The sequence below is a fragment of the Streptopelia decaocto genome (genome assembly GCF_964273445.1).
Source record: "Streptopelia decaocto genome assembly, chromosome: 7".
Classification (NCBI taxonomy): domain Eukaryota; kingdom Metazoa; phylum Chordata; class Aves; order Columbiformes; family Columbidae; genus Streptopelia; species Streptopelia decaocto.
In genome coordinates, this window is record NC_138661.1 from 58469206 (window position 1) to 58491582 (window position 22377).

General features: G+C 39.2%; 1 protein-coding gene across 6 annotated transcripts in view; it reads right to left on the reverse strand.

Moving 5' to 3' along the window:
* Positions 1-22377, reverse strand: part of GALNT18 (polypeptide N-acetylgalactosaminyltransferase 18) — a 327554-nt gene that overhangs the window by 103382 nt on the left and 201795 nt on the right. For all 6 annotated transcript variants that reach the window (XM_082057797.1, XM_082057798.1, XM_082057795.1 and 3 more), the window contains 2 exons: positions 18129-18321; positions 5969-6135 (listed from right to left, as the gene is read on the reverse strand). In XM_082057797.1, the coding sequence (XP_081913923.1) occupies positions 5969-6135; positions 18129-18321 (360 nt within the window). The remainder of the gene's footprint in view (positions 1-5968; positions 6136-18128; positions 18322-22377) is intronic.

The window sequence follows — 22377 nt, forward strand, 5'->3', positions numbered from 1 at the left end:
GGATAAAAACATGTCACAAAGGAAGGAGCAGAATGCTGCTGGGGGGAGAAGGAAAGGAGGAAGGGGTGGATGGACGGATGGGATGGATGGCCGGATGGATAAGCCAGGCAGGAGTTTCATTACTGGGGCTAAAGGCAAGGGGGAGCTGCATGACGAAATGGGAAAAACAGAGGAGTGCAATTTTTGAGAAAAAGCAGCAAATACTGGGGTGAAGGATACAGGGAGAGGATAAGAGGAGCAGATACACTGGCATTTGAGAACACAGAAAATGGAGACCCCAACTGAAGGACATAAACTCACATAAAGGAGGAGGAGGAGGTGTATGGAGTGGGTGTGAGGCCGTGAACATCTGAAAAGAGCAGACTGCCAGGGCGGAATGAGGAAAAGCCAAGTGGACTGAGGGAATAAGGACTAAGGATAGACACCACCTGGATGAAAAAAAAAAAAGAAGGAATGAATACAGGTTGAGAAAAAGGTGTGAAGAGTCATATATCAAAGCAAAAGAGGGGCAGGAATAGTTGGGGCAGATAGCCTTCTTCATCAACAGTGTCCCTCTATTTCCTGCTCTGTTGCTCACATCCTTTTGATGTCCTACTCCACAACCTCTGCCCTTTAAAGCAGGAATCAAATTCAGACTGACAAGTAAGAGCAGAAAAGAGTCTACAGCCACGCTAGGGCAGCATCTTCTTCTGTCCTTATAAAAATCTCACAGTCCATTTGCATTAGTGGTTCTTAATTTTTTCCACAAGAGTTTTGAGCTGCATGGCCAGTCATTGTTGGGACATGAACCAAAGTGTCCACATACTCCACTCTCTCACACCTTAGAATAAGAACAACATCCCTCCTTCTGCTAACTTCTGTCAACACAGATGGCCAGTTGACGATGTTTTGCTCCTGGTTATTTTCTTCTTACATACTTTCAAGTGCCTCCGCAGCAGCTGGCACACAAGCCAAGACACACACCTCACTGCAGTCCCCAGCATCAGCACAGAGTGTGCAGCAGTGACCATATGCTCAAAGAACTGTCTTCATTTATTCAAGTTTCAGTGCTAAACGTTACCTTGCAAGTAAAATGCACAGTTTGTAACAGCAGCTAATGTTCTCACATCTACAGTGGAAACAGATTTCCTGGTCTATACATAAATAAAGGCTTTTTAGCATCTGATTCCTAACTAGCCTCACACAGCCTCTCTTTCCTATAAACCCCTGCCAACACTGCTGAAAGTTTTCTTCTGTAAAGACTGCAAAAATAATGATTTCAGCATCAAGAACTTTAACTAATGGGCAGAACGAATCTTGGCAGATAGAGCAAAGTCTTCAAAATGCATAACCCATGGCCCAAAAGTGAATGCGGGTTTGAATAAAGTTTGGCTTTTTTCTTGTTTTTAAATGTTTTTCTTTGCCTTTGAATTTTGCTGGCATTGAGGTAAGAGACGAATAAGAAGCCAAACAGAATGAACTTCCCTAGGAGATTGTGATTAATAGGTTTTTAAAATCAACATTCATAGTTGTCTGGTCTACAGGTAAGCCATCTTCAAATTACGCTGTAATAGGAAATCTAGCATGCATTTGAATAGTACTTTTGAGGTTTATTCATCATTTCTATAGTAAAGAAAAAAAATCAGACAATATTCTGTTCCCAAATACCTCTTAAAAATACCCAAAGAAGAAATATACCCTTCTAATGAAAAGCTCTGGATGCCTTTTGAAAAGCTTCTTTTTATTCAATGTTTTGAGGACAATGTTGCAAATCTCTCAAAGGTGATACATCTGACCCACTTTCTACCAGCCTGTGCTAATTCTCTCCAGCACTGCAAGTCATAGAATTAGCATCCTGTGATATCCAGCATTATTACTGCGATTCAATAGCTGTATTCATGGAGATCTCAGGACAAAATGAGAATCGTTAAACTGAACGCATTAAAATATTTCATTCATAAGTAATGATCCAAAGAAAAAGGAAGAAACCTTACGAAATCTGAGCCTCTATTGCAACATCTATTATTAACTTCAATATGAAAAAATGTCATAAAGGATGATACTTATTGTTCTAATATGAAATTTTGTAAGGCATACTCTGCCACATTAATGCATGCTGCCTCCTCATGAAGCTGAACACATCATGGCTCACACAATGAGTGTTTTAGAGAGATTTCAAATAATCTTAAAATAATCTTCAAGAGGTACTTCACAATGCAGCAGGACGCAATGCCAGCAGAAGGACTCGAAAGCCGAGACAGGGCTCCAGTGGCACAGGAGGTCATCACCTTGTCCCCAGAGGGCAGGATGCAACAAGCCCAGGAGCAAATAAAACACTATTCCAGCAGCCTCCAGCTCAGACAATGCTTTTTCTAAATACATTTCTGAGGTCTAATTAACTATCAGCAGCCATGGGCTTGGTCACTTAAAGTGTTTTTAAAGCCTCTTCTCTGTAAATCTCTCTCCTCAATTGCATTGAGCCAGCTGGAAAACTCTGCTACTTCTGAAAGCAAAAATGAATAAATTATTTTATTGCCAAGTTATAAAATAGTGAGTATTTTATCTCTGAAACTCAAATAGCATTCCTGAGAAGGATGGGGAAGATTCTGATCTGACAGATAGCACTTAACACCACAGTAAAACAGCTCAGTTGCTCTCTATCACACCAATGCAAATGGGACCCAAATGATCTACACTAATACTTGGTTTGTTTTAGTAAATCTTCTGTTCTCATTATACAGCACACAGGCAGTCACTGAGATGCACTTTTTTTAACCTTCAATTAAATTTTACCACTAATGTACCTAACAGAATATATGAAACATTTCAGTGTTACGCTTATCAGAATTCCACTAGAAAAGATGGTATGGTGAAATACACACACTAAGCCATGCAAATGGCTTTTTTAAAATAAAGGATCAAAATGTTGGGATCTGTTAAATGTAGCTTCTGCTTTTAAATGGCACACACTGGCATTTTCAGTTTCCTAACTTGAAACATTTACTTTAAAAAAGGGAAACTTCATGAAGAGATTAATTGAGGTCTCCTGAAACATAACTGGAAACTTGAAAAACAGCACTGAGGTTTCAAGAAAGTCATAGATAATTTGCTTGACATACCCTGAAGTGCATGAAATAAAATACTATTGCTTATATTGCTCAAGACAAATGTGCAGACTTTGGCTGTACACTTGAATATATGGTTTCTGAAATCAGCCTTCTGTAATTTTAAAAAGCAACTAGTTCTTCCACTGCTCTTCTCTGAAACAGAGATCTACTGATCTACTGAAATCACAATGCAGGTGTTCATTAATAGATTCAGAATTCGGCCCACAGCAAGAATTTGCACCAGTTCACCAGTATATTGCTTCCCCTCAGAAGCAGGACATTTTGGTGCCCTCCTCCAGGGCAAATCATTGTATTTGCTTTTATTTTAAACCACGATGCTATGTGAACGCAATCATACAGCAGAAGAGAATCAAAATAAAACACATATTCATTTGCACTCTGCCTGATCTCTGTTCTCACTTTTTCTTTCTAGTCCCTGCCCACAGTGCGATGTTTCTTGCCTGTGAAATCCATGGCTGTTACATCACAGGAAAAAAATCTTACTTTGAGTTATAAAAGTTGCCATCCCCAGCAAAAGCCTGAGAGTAAACATACAGCTTATAATTAGGATTCTGACAGGTCTCTGCAAGAGCAGAGTCTGGAGCCAGGCGCAAGCACAAAAATTCTGCCCCTCAGGTAACATTACAGGGAAACCCAGAGTAACCCACTTATCTTACAAGCAGCAACACTTGCAAGCTAAAGAGCTACTAACAGAAACACAGAATGACACTAAATATAAAGGATTAGTTTCAGCAATGCTAGAAGGGAGAAAAAAATCTGAAAACAGAATATTGTAAGAGCAAAAGGAAATTGTAAAATAAATATTTCAGGATTTAAACTAATAATAGAAAAGCCCATACATCATCTTTACAATCTCTCCCTTTCTTACCAAACATCTATCCTCTCCAAATGGATGCCTATTACCAGGTCTTCAGCATACATTATGGGATAAAGAGGACGGTAGGAATCTAATTTACTTCTGCAGGGAAGAGATGCCAGAGAAAGGGTTAGAGGAGCAGCAGAAAATCCTGGAGAGAGCTGAAAATTTTAGGAGGCTAAGGATCAGTCTGCACAGTGTGATTTTGTATAGAATGATGCGTAATACCAAGCCAAGACAGCCAAACCAAAGGTCACCTTCCTCTCAATTTCTGTCCTCCTGTTTGGGGTCAGGAACCTAAGCATTTCAGGCACTGGAGGGTAAGAAAGGCAGGCCTAAATAAAGCCTGAATAAAAGGCACAGCCAACTATAAAAATATTATACTGCACAGTACCAACACTGGTACTAACACAAAATGTGGCTGAATAGGTCTTCCTGAAAGAATATGTGATTCCTGTGATTTCTTATCTATTTCAGGCAAGAAATAATGAAAAAGAATAATTTTGACAAGCCCACAGAGCACAGGGCAAAGTGTCTTTGTTAGTGAGCTCATTGCAGTGATGACAGGCTCTGAGAAACACTGAAGTTTCTGACATTGCTCTACGATGTGCCCTCTAGAATAACGTCCTGTAAATTATAGAAAATCAGACTCAAACTTTAGAAACCTCATTTTTGAGCCAGATTATTTTTCTTCTTGTATGGCTGCCTTGTGGCCAGTTCCTCCGTGTCCACAGGCCTCAGGCCCTGCAGCACCAACAGACATTAAGGTTCATTGAGCTCCTGGCATCACACTAACTCTACCTGTTTGAAAGATGCAGGAATTACTTTCTACAAACACATTCCAAGCCCAAGTCCACCAATCAAGTTGTGAGGTTTTTTTTCCTATCAAACTGCCATGTATTACATGAGGGAGTAGGCAAAAATTAAGGCCAGCAATAGTGCGTCAGTAAAACCAGGCCAAATGACTGAACTACATGCTGAAGCAAATCAAAAGCCTACCTCGGTTCACAAGAAGTTTCTGAATCACATGTACGTTTATGTGTATGCACACATGTAGATTTTAGTTTTGGTTGTTTTGGTTTTTGTTTGTTTTCACTTTGCTCATAGTTTACTGTTTCATGTGATTGTTTTCATTGACTTCATCCCATTGTTACATGATAAATTGTGCCATAAACTACAAATTACAACTCATAAATCCCGCATGCCAATTTATCCACACTGTTCCATCAGCAGATGTTTCAAGAAAAGCTTGGTCAGCTTTAGGTAACTCTAAACACAGTATTATTCACTGGGACTGCAATTAGATTTGATATAAGCTTACATAAGTTGCTGGGATTTGTACGTACTATGAAGAGTCAGAATTTTACTTTTTCCTTCCTTGATAGTCAGCAAGAGAGGAGATAATGAAGGGCATAGCCTGGAGTGGGGAACTTATTCACTTGTTTTGCAAAAAATTTATTTTCTGTACCACTCTGAGATACATTTATGATCAACAGTGAGTCACAGGATCTAGCTACAGGGATCACATAACATCTATAATGACAGAAAGGATGAGAGAAGCCCTGCTGATGAAAGCCAGAGAGCAGAGGATCTGGAAATCCAGAGGAGACGTCTAAGAAACACAGATGGATGTTTTATACAAAAGAGAAAGTGAGTACATACATGCAAACGTACAACTGAAACATGAATCTATTGTTACACTCAAAATTCTGGTTAACAGACACCTTAAGCATATGGAAACAGCATTCTATCTCTGTACATAATCTTTTTAACACACCCCACTTGTGTATATGTGAAGACAGCCTAGAAAGACTGACATGAAGAAGGGAGAAAATACACTGATAACATTTGAAATGCCAATGGAATGAGCAGGAGGCAGAATTCAAGGATTCTCGTGTATGATCCAACCTCTAAGGAAAAACAGACAAACAAACAAAACCCAAAAAACCACAACAAACCAAACAACCCCAAACAAACACAAAACCAAACAAACAAAACCTCTTACCATTATTACTGTTGTCATCAACTAAAATAATCTCTTTGAGCAGGTGAGCAGGAGTCCGGTCAATGGCTGAGTGAATGGAGCGCAGAATCACCGAGAGAGCTTCATTAACAAAGATGAACACAATGCTGACCTCAGGAAGCCTGTCAGGAAAGGTAAGGTTTCTGCACCTGAAGAAAAAGGTGAAAGAAAAAAAGAGTAAACTATTGGAAGTCACAAAGTCAACACAAACTCTTTCAGTGAAATCTGTCCCCAGTCATACAAATGACAATAGAGCTTTTGTAGGCATGGTCCCCATACCTGTCCAGAGCAGGTACAGGCAAGAACAAGAAGGATTTGCTGAAACCAATCTCCTGAATCTGCCTGTGCAGCCAATGCCTAGAGTGAGCTCATTTTTCCACCCTAGGCCCAAATCACCAAAAATCAGTTTGCAAATCAAATGCAAACTCCTGTTTAAATGCAGCTTCCAGTTGCAGTTGTTCACAATGTCTTCCTGGACAGTGCAGACAGCAATGAACAGTTAGCTCCTTACTTTAGAAAGCATCTTCTTAATAGCCACATTAATTATTTTTGCTACAGAGTCTATCAACTATCTCAAGTCAAAATCAGGGTTTCTTAACTCAATAATAACACAGGAAAAGATCCAGATCCTGAAGAAGCTAAGACTGAGAGTGTAGCCAGAAAAAGAGGAAAAAAGGATGGAAAACTTATCTGTAACTCAGTCAAGAGGTTTAATTAGCATGAGGAGTAGTCTCGTAACCTGATGGATTTTCCTATGGTTTTTAAAAATACATATATTTTAGCCACATTCCAATTAGCTTATGTGAACAGCAGTATGGAAGTGTTGCCCACAACTTTGGAGTTCCTTAATATTTTATTGGGTTTTTCTGCTGCCCACAACTTTGGAGTTCCTTAATGTTTTATTGGGGTTTTTTTCCTACTTAATTTAAAAAAGGATTCAAATTCTTTAATTTTATGAAGAATAGAAAGCCCTTTTACCAATTTCTATCTTTTAAACTGTCAGCAAAATATTTGCTTTTTCAAGTAAAGTGACAAGTTAATCAAGTAAAAGTCATTTTTTCTGAAACTTTTAGTATTTTAATGCAATGTTTCTAAACGACAATCAATTCTACCTTTTTTCTCAGATCTGAGACTATTTACTAGGACGAAATCAGGTTACAAGCTGACCCACGTATCATTTCTGCGTAGGCTCTGTAGATGGAAATGATTGATAGTAACACTCTTCTCTGCCTCCTGACAACACCGGAGTGTCTGAGGTTCTCTGAGCACGCCCAGGAACTCCTGGAAGCTGCGAACAGCATTTCTAACATCTGCTGGTCAGCACACAGAAAGCAGCAATGGATTCAGAATTTTCAAACCATGCTTGAATATGACTCCTTAATTAAATTTGTTCTTCAGTTTGAAGACAAAGCATAGCATTTATTATTATTATTATTATTATTTTGTGTTTTAATCTGTATAGTCAATAAACGTGGGTAAGTATTGCAAAAGCATTCCTCTTCACATGGTGGATGTTGCACAAAAATTAAGTTCAATCCAGGTGGCAAATTTACATCTATGTTTTAAAGTTTTTGAAAAGAGTCAGTGCACAGGACACACGATATTCAAAAGCACTGAGAGACACATAATATTCAAATTCAGCTGGTCGATCTGTTTTTCTCAATTCAGTCACTAGTTTTAAATTGATGGAAATCACATTACAGAAGTTATTTTACACTTCAGGTACTTTTCTCTCTGTCACCATGTGAAATTCTATAGACATGTAAAACAGAAAACTGAGTCTTGAAAACGTGATGACAACAGTTTCAGTCTTGAACGGTGTACGCTATATTTTTTTTAATAAGCTGGTTCATTCACCTTGCAGAAACAAACAGGAAACTTGTTCACAAAGATCCACAGCTTTTTGTGTGGCATCAATACAACAGAGAAACAACTAAAATGGTGTTTGGATTTACTGATTCCCACTTGTAGCTTGATCTTTTGGCTGCATAACAAATCAAAATTTACTTTCCAAAATCAGTTTGTATTTCTATTGGTGTGTCACTCCCCTGTTCTGGCTGGTAGGAGAGCTTTCAGCTTTAAGCATCAGACTGAAAAGTCATCTCTGAAGCTTTCATGAGACCTAAAAGCACATAACTTTGGTTTTTTTTGACAGCAGATCAAACGTAACAACAGCTTGTGAAAGTGTAATTGTCTCATTGATAATAAATTGCTCCCTTTTTTTTCTTTAAAGTGAACACCAAGTCATTAAAGATGTCTTGTAATAAAATTTCACTACTCTCTGAACATCAGATTCTCATAAATGTGAATGTCTTTTATACCTGGCCTTTATAAGCAGGGGCACTCATGATTCTTACTAGTTTCAGGGAGTTTTTCTGGGAATCAAGATTTTCTAAGAAGGACTTATCAACAGATTCACAAATCAAGTCTCAATAAAAATGTAAATACTGCTGTCGTGGTTGAGACGGACAAACAACGTAGACCAAGTTCTTCCAGGATGAAAGTAGTAGATGTCATTTATTGCCACAAGTGCATTTTTATACAGTTTTACCAATTCATGTGTCTCTTCACTATTGGTTACAAGTTACAGCAGTAACATCTCATTGGCTATTTTTGCTATCATCAGTGTTACTCTTCTACTCCCTTCTCTCTCACTGGTACATCCTTAACATCTCCAGATACTCCTTTACTCCCATCTTTCTCACAGGTAGGCCTTCATATCTTCAAGGTTAATTTCTGTTCCCATGCCTTCCGTCACAGAATCCACGGACCCACCGTAGTCCCACATATTGCATCTTTCAGTGGAGTGATATGTAACCTGTAAAGTTCACAGCTGCTGTGGAGCACAAGTACCAGACAGGAAAGGAGAAGACTTCCCCTTGAAGCACTGAAGGCGCTCTGCATTCATCAGAGCCTCGAGCCTACTTTCCTAGAGATAGGAACCTGAGTGCTTTTCACTCAAAATAAAACACTACAATAAGAGGCAGACGGAGCTGGGTTTTCTGCCACAAGACCACCAGTGCAAGGTAGCACTAGTTTTCTTTTAGCCACTAGTTCAGGAGTTAAAACCTTCAACCAGAACAGAAGGAGCATGAATTCGATCTTCTCTGATCCAGCCAGAGAGCCTTCTAACTACTTGCCAGTGCAGTGTGATTGTTTTCAGTCCCTCTTTTCAGAGTCATTTCACTTTCCATGGAGCAATTAAATGTACACTAAGTTGGAGTGCTACCAAGTAAGCCTCTCAAGCTTTGCGTTAAAGGCAAATTCCCTGGAGGAAGGACCTGTACGGCAGTATCCATTCCAATGGATGCTCATGCATTTTAAACCCTGGACTTCACTCTTTATGGTTATGTCCAGTCTTCTAGATCATAACGCCACGGTAACTGTTTTGATCACTTTTTTCTTTCTTTTGCAAACCAATGTTTATTGTTTTCATCTAAGAAATGCTACTTGGGTTGAAGGAATAAAGGCACCTTAGAGAACCTGGGTCTCAGGTGTAAGGGCACTTTATTGGGAAGCAATACAGAGCCATTAAATGGTTGAGGTTGGAATGGACCTCTGGAGGTCATCCTGTCCAACCCCCTGCTCAAGCAGGTTCACCTAAAGCTGGCTGCCCAGCATCCTATCCAGACAGCTTTTGGGTGTCTCCAAGGATGGAGACTCTACCACCTCTCTGGGCAACCTGTGCCACTGCTCAGTCACCCTTGCAGTAAAGAAGTGCTTCAGTTTGTGCCCACGGCCTCTGGCCCTGTCACTGGGTACCACTGAAAAGAGCCTGGCTCCATCCTCTTGGCACTTTCCCTTCATATATTTATAGATATTGATGACATCCACCGTGACCTTCCTCTTCTCTAGACTGAACAGTCCCAACTCTATATACACACATAAGGTTTCAAATCTTCTTAAGGAGAAAAGACTGTTCTCCACACCTGCCTTCTGTACCCTAGAGGGAGTATTTTAATGTCTGAAATCATTCATTAAAGAAAGGTCATCCTCTGTGGTGAACAATCTCTTAAAGCACTGCTTTAAAACGCTGCCCAGATGGCTGAGTAGGTGCAGCAGGCGCAAACTGGCTTGGGTTCAGCACGGGCAAACCTGAGGTAAACCTTGGACAAATGTGAATTTTAGGTGCCACCAGGGTTAGGTGGCATCTGAAAATAGGATTCTCAAGGTGTATATTATATTATATTCCAGGCTCACAGTGTCCGGGAGGCTTCTGTACTTATGAACACGCTACGGTTTTTAAACACTAACCCTCCCCATTTCCCAAGAGATGCTAAAAGCATTACAGATTGAGCTCCTTGAAGAACAGACCTGGTATGTGCATGTGCATGCCATGCTGCATCGACCAAAAATATTCCATATGCAATCTAGATAAGATTACTCAGTGGATGTAAGTTATATGTAAAAATCTGCATGGCTATAACGAGAAATCACTAACAAAATTCTAGTCTCCTGTACACCTTTATAAAGCAAGCACATTTCTGTTTGATGTAAAAATTGAAATATCATGCAAGCTTTGAAAGTCTGGCTTCAAACGAACTATGAATGAGTTAACAGGCTTAAATATTAGCCTGTAAAGCCTGTTATTTTAGTGATACACTTGCAGCCAAAATGCATAGAGATATAAAATGGTCCAGCAAACAAAAGTACAGCCAGTCTCCCTTTTAGCTGTTTATCTTAGGCATAGGAAGATAATATATTTGTTATCCTCAGACATAACAATGTACAAAGAAGGTAAAAACAAAACTCTCCAAAAATGATAAGATATGTCACCTATCGGATAAACAGTAGTGCAGCGATTTTGGAGAATATTTTAAATGACAAAGAAAATACACTGAAAATAGTTAAAAGAAGTTGCTTCCTTAAAAAATGTATTTTTTATCCTCTGTTAATTAAGCTAAGGTTGACATATACGTGAATTATACTTTTGTAAGAAATTAGTGACAAACTATATTGCAAAAGTGTTCCAGATGACCAAACCAGCCCCCGAAACACTGCTGCCCTACCAGAAATGCATGCATAAACTGAAATGTTCCAACAGAATTTCTGTTTCTGGCATGTGTTCCATCCATTTAAAGGAAATTATTTGTATTGTTTTTCCTACCTGCATTCATTTACATCTCTTCAGTTTAGATCACACTGAACGAGATTTTGCATTGTCTGGCACCTTGTGCAAGACAAGAGCAAAATGTTTAATGCCGCGAATGTCACTTGATTCCCTTTTTGCTACATCACACATTAAAAGATAACTACATACAAGAGAATAGAATTAAGCTCTTGTTGTGTCTAATTTGTTTAGTCTTTTCAAATGAATTCTTTTTCAATTAGGGTACATTCCTAAATTGAGTTCAAGTTTTCTTTTTTCTATTCAGACTTGTTTATTGTCTATACTTCCAGCTTGAATTAATTTCTTTTTCAATGCATGTAGAGCTTTTAAAAAGTGAATTTTCCTGCCTACACTGTTTTTCATATCAGATGATAACAATAAAAATTACTTACTTTTCCTACTTTTTGTTTTTAATTCAAACAAATCAGAATTCAACCCACACACCTCAGACCATGCACAGAACGCAGAGCACTTGTGCAGTTTCACAAGTACGTCTGTTTTCCTCTTTATGCCAAGTTTTATGAGGAGTAAAATTCCGTAATTCTAAGAACAAACAAGAAACAGCTACAGAGAAAGTGTGCATGTGCATGTGTATGAGAGATACACTGAAGGGGGAAAAAGGGAGGAAATTGTATGGATCAAAATCTTAGATCCATTAAGCCCTAAGCCCTGGACCGTTGCATGGCAACCGGCAATGCACAAGTTTCAATGACAGCTCTGCCTTGGACACATCCAGGGGCCTTGGACAAGACCCCCAACCTGCCCCTCTGCAAAGTGAGGCTCTCGCTACAAAACCAAATCCAAAGTATAGAGTATGTTTCAGTATTATGACTAAGTGATTTTTAAATATAAATTCTAAATATTATTTTGAATTACAATAACGAGCACCATCCCAATGTAGCTAAAAAATTACCTCTAGCAACCTACTCCACTAAATTACATTGGGCTAATAACACTAAAGTAACGGTTGTCATGGTTACCAGAAATTTAGAGAAACTCCTGGTGTTCTATTTGAAGCACAACTCTGGGAAATGGAGGACAGCACACATTATGAATCTTTCCAATATTTGTCCACAGAAAATTATATTCCTCTAGAATAGATGCATTGTGATAAGACAATTTAGTCAGTCACATTAAAATTAGTTCAGCGTAACCATGCAGTAAGAACAAAGAACGATTTCCTGCATTAATAACTTATCTGAGACCTTCTACAAATATATATATAAAAATTATTTAAAATAATTATTTTCTACAATTTATGAGAACCTTTCATGAAGAGTTGCATGGATATTGCAGCCAACGATGGCAACAGAACAGATTTTTTATTTTATTCACTAAATTAAGTCATCTATTCTACCATCTATTCATGTAGTATAGTACTCAAACATTTGGGGTTTTGTTTTAAGAGTGTATGTGGGAAGGAGCTTTAGTTCTAACAGAACAAAAATTTCTCAGAAGCATAAGCAGAACCAGAATTGAACTTTCCTCAAGATCTGGTAACATTTTGTCATCAGCCAAAATTGCAAATGGAAGTTCAAGATGTATGGGAGGAATAAATGAAAGAAATAAGACTAAAACTCTTGCAAAAGAACTTAGTATTATAAGAATTTCAGCTCAACTCTTTATGTTAACAATTTCATTTTGTGATCGTTCTTCATTTTTTCTTTCACTACTCTTAAGTGTTAACTGACCTATGCTAATGAGGCTGCCACTGAACAACATATAAAAAGGGCTTTTTTCCTGATCTCTGGGCGTTACAATCTATTATTACAGAACTACAGTCAGCAAGACAGTAATTCTGCTACAAATTTAGAAATCTTTCTTTGTGGTCATCATCTTCTATTACAAGGGAGTAAAGCAGGCACACAATCATGTAAGGAACTGGAATACAGAGTTACCATATAAGCAAACATGTTTGTTTGTTTCTTTTTCTTCTGGCATCAATCCCTAAAAACAAACAAAAAATTCATAATAAAGAAAGATTAGATAACAGGAAAGGAACTTGATACATATGCAGATAAGTTACAAAAAGTTCTTGGTCTCCTAAGCATCTTACAGCATAGATTTAATTGTAACAGACTGATTCCCCACTCTTCTTAATAAAAGCTATTCATGTCAGTAAAATTACACAATAAAGGTCCATTTTATTTTTGGAACTTAAAGCTGAGACCTTTCTCTGAATAAAGCAATCAGAACAGTAAGCTGGGAGTTGACGATTTCAATAAAACTCATTTTCAGATGAACATGAGAAGAATTCTGTATAGCTATTCGGCCAAAAATTGTTAGCCTCTCACAGAATTATGCCATGGATTATTCTAAGTACGTTTTAGTGTAAATGTATGCCAAGTGAAAGAACATTCACATGTTATGACACATTAATAAGAGACCGAGAGAGAGAAAACGAGAGCGAGTGAGAGCGCGCACATCACCGCATCGCAGCTTCTTTCCGTTAAAGGAGACAAGGGGGAAAATCAAAACCAACATGCATACATTGTTATTACCCTGGGTTATTATAGCAGCTTGGACTGCCGCTGATTTGGTATCACCGCTAGTGATGTTAAATACACCTAGAGCAGCCGTTTGAGGAGACACATTCAGACAGGACAAACTGCAGCACCGAGCAGAATCACGGAGGGCGGCCACTCAGGCAGCACGTACCACAAGCAAAAGTGCATGTGGACACAAATGCTTATGCAATGCAAGTCTGTAGGACCCGGCTTTTGGGAACAAGCAGAGCTAATGTGCAAATGCCAACCTGAACCTCACAATTTGAGACAACATTTTTCTTACGTCAGTTTTAATAAAGTAAAACGTACAGGTTTATACAAGTCTGACATTTTGCACACTACATCCAGGACTGCATATACCACCATGACACTGATGGACGTTTTGGACAGACGTACATACATAAATAGCTTTTCTCCTAAAATGCATCACTCTCCTCAACCAGCCATTCTTAATTTTTCTTCCTTGTAGTTATATTTGTATTCAGTGGATATCCCATCTGCTCTGTTTGTGCCCACTTTAACACAAACATAATTTTGCTGCTCTTCAAGGCTTCTACCATTGTTCTTTGCTGAATTGAGCCTCAAAGTAATACAGTTTGGGACTAGTGAACTGTTTGAAACAAGTAGGACTTACAAAACGGCCAAAGCTTTTCTCTGCACAGGAAACAGGACGTCTCCTCTGCACTTGTCTGGATGCCAAACAGCACTGACTCAGCTGGGAGAAGGGCAAACCTGCTACAAGCCAAATGCTATACCATACTATTTAACGATCTCCAAAGAAGGAAAAACACTTGAGCTTTAAATGCTTCTTTTTTCCCCTCCACCCTTCCTGCCTTTGCTTCTTCACACAAATACTGTTTCTGCTAATGCAAGTTTGGCTGGTTGCAGTTATACTGACTGAAAAGTTGTTTTATGCTTACTGGTCAGCTCCTTCATCTCACAGAGCCTACGCAGGAGCAAAACCCTGCAGAATCGTTCCTTAGCTGGGGTCCTGCTGCACATCCCTTTTCCCACCACCCCTCACTCTCTCATCACATAAAAAAAGAAGAACGTTATCTCTCTTTCCCGCATGTCCTTCTGCACACTGGATCAGGCAACAAAAAATTTACAAGCAAACGAAGTAGAATCCTAAGTGCATCCACTCAAAAGGAGATTTGGTATCCATCTTTGGGATCCCTAAACAACCTACATTTTAATAATGTCTTTCTGTGTGAGCTTGTTCAATGTTTCACTCATGACAGGCTTTGTGGGTACTGCCTGCCCTACTTAAAGTAATGAGCACAACAGAATTACAAGTAACACAGAAGTATTATCCTGGTCCTGCACACAGTAAGGGCAGCACTGGCTTCCTCGATGCTTCCAAGCTCATTGGAGCCAGTAGTTATCTGTTAGTCTGTGATGGAGATAGTTTACAGGCTAACAGAAGTACATAAGGGTGGTAAACAGCAGAGCACCCAATTTCAGCAGCAGAAAATAAATGGAGGCCTTGGGAGAGAGAACATAAGCAATACTCCATAATACTCCTTGTACTATCTACTACGTACTGCAAAAACAGAGCCTACTTCAGGATGTGATGATTACTTCAGGAGGCCAGGACATCCAGAGGAGTTATTTATTATAATCTGTATCATAACAGATTATTTTGGACTGTGCTAGCACAAATATTCGCAGGGAAAAGTAAACAAATTCTGAACATTCTGCCACAGTACATGAGGCTCATGGCTGTACAGAGGGTTAGAAACTATTCCACAGCACCTAAAACACGAGAAGGTCCCACTCCAAAGTGTGACAACTGCCACAGCCTGACCCAGCTGCAATCTGCTGGATGTTTCCATCTGACTCACAGTCATTTTTTCCAGAAAAGCCAGAGCTCAGGGGCTTGAGCAGAGTCTACTGCCCTAAATACTAAGGGTGGTCTCCCACCTCTACACACCACCCACACTGGAGGACTGGGCAAGGCCGAATATTTGCCTTCTCATCCACATGTGTTGTGGCTCAGAAATCTCTAATTGTCCTCCAGTTTTCTCATGGTATTAAATGTTGGTAATATCAAAATCCTCCATGCTATAACAGGGTTATTTCATATGTGGAGTGGCCTTTCTCACTGCAGAACCTTGCAAAGAAATGCTGAGCTCCTCTGCTAAGTTATTTTGCTGTGAATTCTCAGAGCACTGCAAGCACAAAGAAGGTCAAGTCCAAGTCATACCAGTATGATATAAAAGGGGCCACTAACACCACACACTCTTGGCAGTTCACTTAATTCTCCCAGTCTCAGCTGGGGCAAACCATGTATGGATTATATTAGACTTCAGTTATATGTATATTTCTGCTGTCTTTCCAACTTCCAACTTCCTATACTTCAATATGATAGGTGATGGGTTCAGGTGACAGGCCACAAGTGAGCCCAGACATATCTATATGAACTCCCTTCCTTCAGCTTCCTGCTCACAAGCCTTTGCCCACACTGACTCTGGCAGAACCACTGCTAAATCCAGGCTCATGAGCTTGGTTAGGCCCAGGCTAACTCTGTCCAGGGCTGCTGTGGTACCTCTGCCTCTGTGCTTCTGTGCATTTGTAGTCAGAACAGGAACAGCACAGCCGACTTAGGTCCAGCAAAGTTGATTAACTCTGTCTCCATGGCACTTTCTGTGTGTGCTCTCTTCCAACCACTCCATCCTCGGCTTTCACGCTATGCTGCTTGAGCACAGTATCTGCCCATGGATAATTTAAATACATCTATATAGACTCCAGAAGTGACAAATGCAATTTGCTTTAAAACTAGGTGGTACAAATCCTAAAAATTGATTATTGTAAGTGGAAAACATACTCTTGCAGGTTTTCTTCCCTACAATAGCCACGTGTGTGCTCTTCCACAAATGAGAATTTGCGTATAAAGAGTAGGAATTCTTTTTTCAGCAATATGACTTTCAGAATACCCTGCAGCTCTGTACTCCACAGGGTGCCGTATATACAGCAGTGTACGTGCTACCTGACAACACACTTCATTTCCCTCAGTGTCAGAATTTACTGCATTTCAGTGTCAGGCTACCTACTTACTCCTGAACCATGACAAAGGTGTGGGGGGGAAATATTGTCCTGAGCTACTATTACTAAGCCTTTATTTTTTATGCATGCATTCATAAACATATTATAATGTCTAATAAGTTTTTGGCAGACAGTTAACTAAGGATCAAACATTTCACAGCAATCAGGATCACAATTTGTTTCTAACTGGAGTTTCCTTTAAGATCCTAACTCTTAATTTATTTCTTTCAGCTACAGTAACATTCATTTTCTGTCTTTTTAATTTTTAAAACCCATAGTTATAAAAAATTCAGATTGATATCATTCAGGAGAGTAATTTCAAAAGAGATATAAGAACAGACACATTTCTGTCATTGATGTCTTGTTAGTTACAGAAGATTTGTTTTTCCTCTAAATTAGTTTATAACTAAAAAAGATCGTCCCTATAGAGAGTGCTAAGCCTATTTAACCAAATACAAATATAATTGCGTGTACCTTGATTTCCTTAAAGTCATTGTTTCAGCAAATAAGTATTTCTAAAATGTACTATATAATAATATATAGCATAAAAATATTTAAAGTTGCTAAACTATTGCCTGCATTCATATCTTTTCACTAATATCAGACAACTTTATACAGGGTAAATTGTACTGCTTACAGCTTCAACTATTAAAACATTTGGCTAAATAAGTTAATAAGGTCACATCTGGATTGCTTTTGGAATTGGCAAGGAACTAAGAAGCCTTTCACATCTTGGTTACTGGTTCAATTCAGAAGTACCCAAGATGTTTATTTAAAGATTTTTTTTTATGACCTTCAAAAAAGCAGTTCTCTCTCCACCAGTTTCCTCATCCCCAGAGCTATTCAAAGGATCAAATGAATAACCAACACTGAAGAAAAAGTTGAGCATTAACTGTCTCTGTGAATGGTCCTACCAGAACAGCCCTCAAGTGCACTAAAGGGAGGGCTGTTCATTCCCTTGGGCCCATCCATCTCACCAAGACATTGTGAAATAACACTGGACATATTTACCCTGCTGACATGAATGCTTCCCAGCAGAGAACAGCCCAGCCAAGGAGGCTCCATGGGCTTTCAGCTGGTACACACTGCTTGACTAAATTACATACTTCACCTGTTGACTGATCTTTATCAGCCAGTTCTGGGCTTTCAGAAAGAGCAACTCTCATTTTATTCCTATCTTAGTCAGATCTTGTGATAAAACTAAAATTTAACATAACAAGTTTATTCTTTTGGCAATAAGCCACTTGCTATGTAATGTAAATTGTAGGCGAGATTAAAGTTCCAAAGGATCTTGGGGAACATTTAACCGATACTTCGTGGGATTTTAATAGGACTTAATCTGGGCACTGCAGCGTTTCAGGAGACACTTGAAACTTCCAGCCTTCTATGTGATCATGCAACACAAGACTTCCAGGTGAAGAACAGCTAATGGACTCTACAACTGAGGCCCAGCAACGCTGGGTTGAACCGCAGCACTCACCCATTGGGCCTGAGGTCAGGCAGGGGCCGGTCCAGCGGCAAGCGATCGCTCAGGTAAGCGTTGTAGCCGTAATACTGGAATTGTTTGAGGGCGATGCGTCTGTTTTCAGGACTGAGATCCTGGCCCCAGTGAGCAAAGAGCGATGAGTCAGTGAATGCTTCTGCAGGATTTTCTTCAGGTTTTGGTGGAGCTTCTACAAAAGAAAAAAAGAAACAAGTTTAGACTTTCATTCCAACAGGCACTAAGGTACGTTACTTTAAAAAGCGTAACTTTAGGGATGGCAGTCTGTAGGTCTTCACATAACATGCCTTCACATTCCTCTTCTGGCAGTGTAAATAGTAGTACCTAAGGCTCAAAATTTAATATTCAAAATACAGTTAGTTAAAAACAATGCTTTTCTGTCACAATCAGACTAAAGGCTGGGACTGATAAGTCTAAACGAATTAAATTTCAAAAGGATCCTTATCAGACAACAAGAATGTTATTTTGTTTTTATATACAAAGATGAAATATTTTATTTCAGCCTGAATTATCTTGCTAGAAAAATATTAAAATTTTGAAGGGGAAAAACAAAGACAAAGGAAGAAAGAGTCTGTACTGAACACGCAACATCTGTGTGCAGAATAACTTCTTTGAAAGTACAGATTTAACATGGATAAAAAATTCACTGCACTTTGCATCCATGTATAAATAGCAAACCAGTTTCAGTCACACAATGTTTTTATGGTCCAGTTTATGAATCCAGCCTATGTGAGTTTTTAGTCCATATGTAGGTGTGTGCAATGATGCTACCAGGATAGACATTTTGTAATATTTCTGTCATTATAAAATGCTTTTGTTCCACAAGGCCACATCTCTGGCGTCTGTAGCGAATAAAGAAGATGGGAAGTTAGTTTAAGAAGAGCTCCAGTACAATGAAATCACAGCATTTGTCCTCAGTATTTAGTTGCCCAAGAGAGTTGTTCAAGGTGACTCGTAAGGTTTTCTGTAACAGCCCCATCTCACCCCTCCAACCAGCTCTTCAGTGACTACACAATCTAACCCAGAGAACCCCTCATCCCTGTAAACACTTTATGATATACAGTACTCTAATAAAGAAAGATCAAATGCCTTATTTGACCCTGATTCGTCATCATAAACTAGTGACTCACCAAGAAAAAAATATCATTTTCTAGAAGTTCTAATTATTTATGAACAGTCTCCACATCCATTAACAACTAACCAACTAAATAAAGACTCTTGTTTCTGAAGAGCTGTACTCACAAACCTGTTTGGCCACAGACTCAAAAAAATAAAAGTGAATCTTTGGGAAATCTTGAAATATGTCCAATAGGCAGAAACTATAACTGTGTCCAAAGTCCTCCTGAGTGCCCACACAGTCACCTACAGACCTGAGAGATGCTTATGTGGAAACATCTAAAGAGAACAATTTAGGTACTAGCAGTGTGTACGACCAGAATCCTGACTCCCAAAGAATACCAGGAAGCACATTATTTGATCTTTTACTAAAAAGAACCCAAACATAAATTGAGATTAAGTTGTTTGATTCGTTCAAGATGTTTCCCTTTACCTCCGACAATACTGAAAGGAAACCAGTGACACTTCCCCGCATTACGTTCCAACCTCTGTAAATATGTCACGTCTCTTGACTTGTCAAAGTACAGCCTCCCTGCCTGAATCCTGGAAACGGCTCCAGTTCTTCTCAGAAGAAAGACAGCCAAGCCCTCAAACAAGGAACCTACGCTGACAGGCCCTGCTACCACACAGATAAATGTGATAGAGTGGAGCTTGTGAGTTTACATACAATTCTGCAATGGAAAATAAGAAAGCTTGATAAATTCAGATCATTTTAGAAGGTCCTAACTTGAAAAAGTCAGAATAGTTTTTAAATACCAGTCCAAAAATCACAGCAATGGGAAAAGTCACAGGTGTCTCTATCTGTTGTCTGACAACTACATGATCTCCACAAAAATGATGTGAATTTACTCAAAGAATCTCACAAACTTTTTTCATATCATAAGAGATGATCTAGATCATGTACGCTCCTGATCCCAGCCCTTACAAATTAATGTTGCTCAGGACTTTTCAAGAACATGTACATTCATGCTGACCAAGAACACTATGCAGGTATTTGCTCAACCTGTTGTGTGTTACATTAACCTGGACTTCTCCAAATCAAGCATACTTTCCCTGAATGTTTTAACTTTTATATTTATTACAACACTTATGGCAGAAGACTGTAGGGCCCACCCACATACAAACAGCACACCAATGCATGAAGACATCTGAATAGAAATAAGACTCCTGGTGAGAACAGTGCATGCATATGCCTTTGTAACTACAGGCAGCTCCAATGATAATTTTCCATGGATGAAAAGCTATTCCAGAAACAACTGCCTTCACAGAATCACACTCACACAGGCATCTATTGGATTTTATCTAATGATTTTGTGAGCAAGAGTATTTCCTGAAGTGATCTATGAATCTCTTGCTGTTTTGTGATTGAAAAAGCACTCAAAAATCCTGACTGTATCTGCAAGACTAAGATTTTCCAGCAACAGATATCTGTGAATTTAGTTTACAAGCTCTAATAAGCCACTTGCCAAATGCAGCCATTTTTTTTAATACTAAGCAAACATGTTATTTCAATACGTTATTCTATGGGAAAAAGCATGAGCTAGAACTTTCAATTACAATTTCAATCAATGGAATTAAGCACACATCTCTGATGACAAACTCTTTCTTCCCTTTATTTGGCTGAAAACCCTTGGGGGAAACGGTCTCTCACAAGAAATGAAAACAATTATTATAAGACCATCAGCTGCTGTTCAGCTAGTCAACAAGTGTATTTCATGCCTTAGTCTCTGAAAACAGATCTTGGCCTGAAGTCTCATAGCCTGTTCTTACCACGTGCTTCTACAACAGCAGAATGATCATGGGATACTAAGGCTCAAAGGTGAACCAGTAAGTAGTACTGCCTCAAGCAATACAAAGGTAAGCACATTTATCTGCTCAGTTATTACTAAAAAGGAAAGATCAGTTCCATTTTTCCTGTGGGAAGAAAGCTTACCGTCCACAGCACAGTGCTGCAAATGTTAACGTGGGGTCTTCTCTAGATCAACTTTACACACCACGCAAAGAGCAGCACTGTACACAGGCACGAGGCTGCTATTAACTCTTAGCAGACCGACACTTTGCCATTAAATCGACCGGTACTGGAGACAAATCACACAGATGCCAGCTGGTTGTCCACCTGGGCTGAGGAGGTCTCCTTTCAGAAGGCTGGCTGGCCATGGCAGCAGCGTGGGCTTGGTCACACAGTGCTTACCCGAGTCAAAAAACCTCACAGCTTGTTTTCTCTAAGCTTCTACGTGTCTTTAGCTCATGCTTTCTGGATCATGTTTAATAGTTATGCAATTAACCTTAATCTAAAATCTATCGCTTCAACTGATCTCACTGACTGCAGCCTCCAAGATGGAAATTCACTCTCCTCTTTCTATTACTTGTTATATAGAATAAGTCAGAAGACATCGCTGAAACCCAGGTTGTACATGACATGAAACCAATTCTCTCCTAGTAATAAAATATATTTTTATTAGTAATTGAAGCCTGAATGAACTTGCATTAACACTGACCTTGAAAGGAAATGTACGCACAAAGGTTTCCATAGCCTTTTCTAGTGTACTGGGGACAAACAGCAATGTTTGGGTAGCAGAGGGACTGCAGAAGTGGCCTCTAGGGGACAAGGTCAACATGCCACCCTGTGCCAGACAACGGTCACCTCCCAACAGACCCACTGCCGGCCAGAGCGCAGTCCATCAGTGAACTTGGTGGCACTTCCGTGAAAAAATATTTAAGAAAGGGCAGAAAATAATAAGAAAGAGGGAACAAGGGTACAAAGGAAGCAAAAAAAGAACAGAGGAAATAAGGAAATGAGAGAAGACAGGAGAAGAAGTCAGTAGAGCAGGAGGTACCTCATGTTATCTTCATTTCCTAATACTAATTTAGTAATTAAATGTTTGTGTTAACCGGCAATAAATTAAATACTTGCTTTTTTCAGAGGTTGTACAACCAAGAAGCAAATGGACAAACAACAAAATGTATATCCCTTATTATTAGTAAGAAACCACAGGCAAGCAAGGCATTAGAAGCAACAAGAACAGACAAGACAGTCCCCATCCCATCAAAAGTTGTGCATTTACTTTTACTGAACAGAGCTGCTGTAGGGTACCAGTGGATCCCTTTCCTT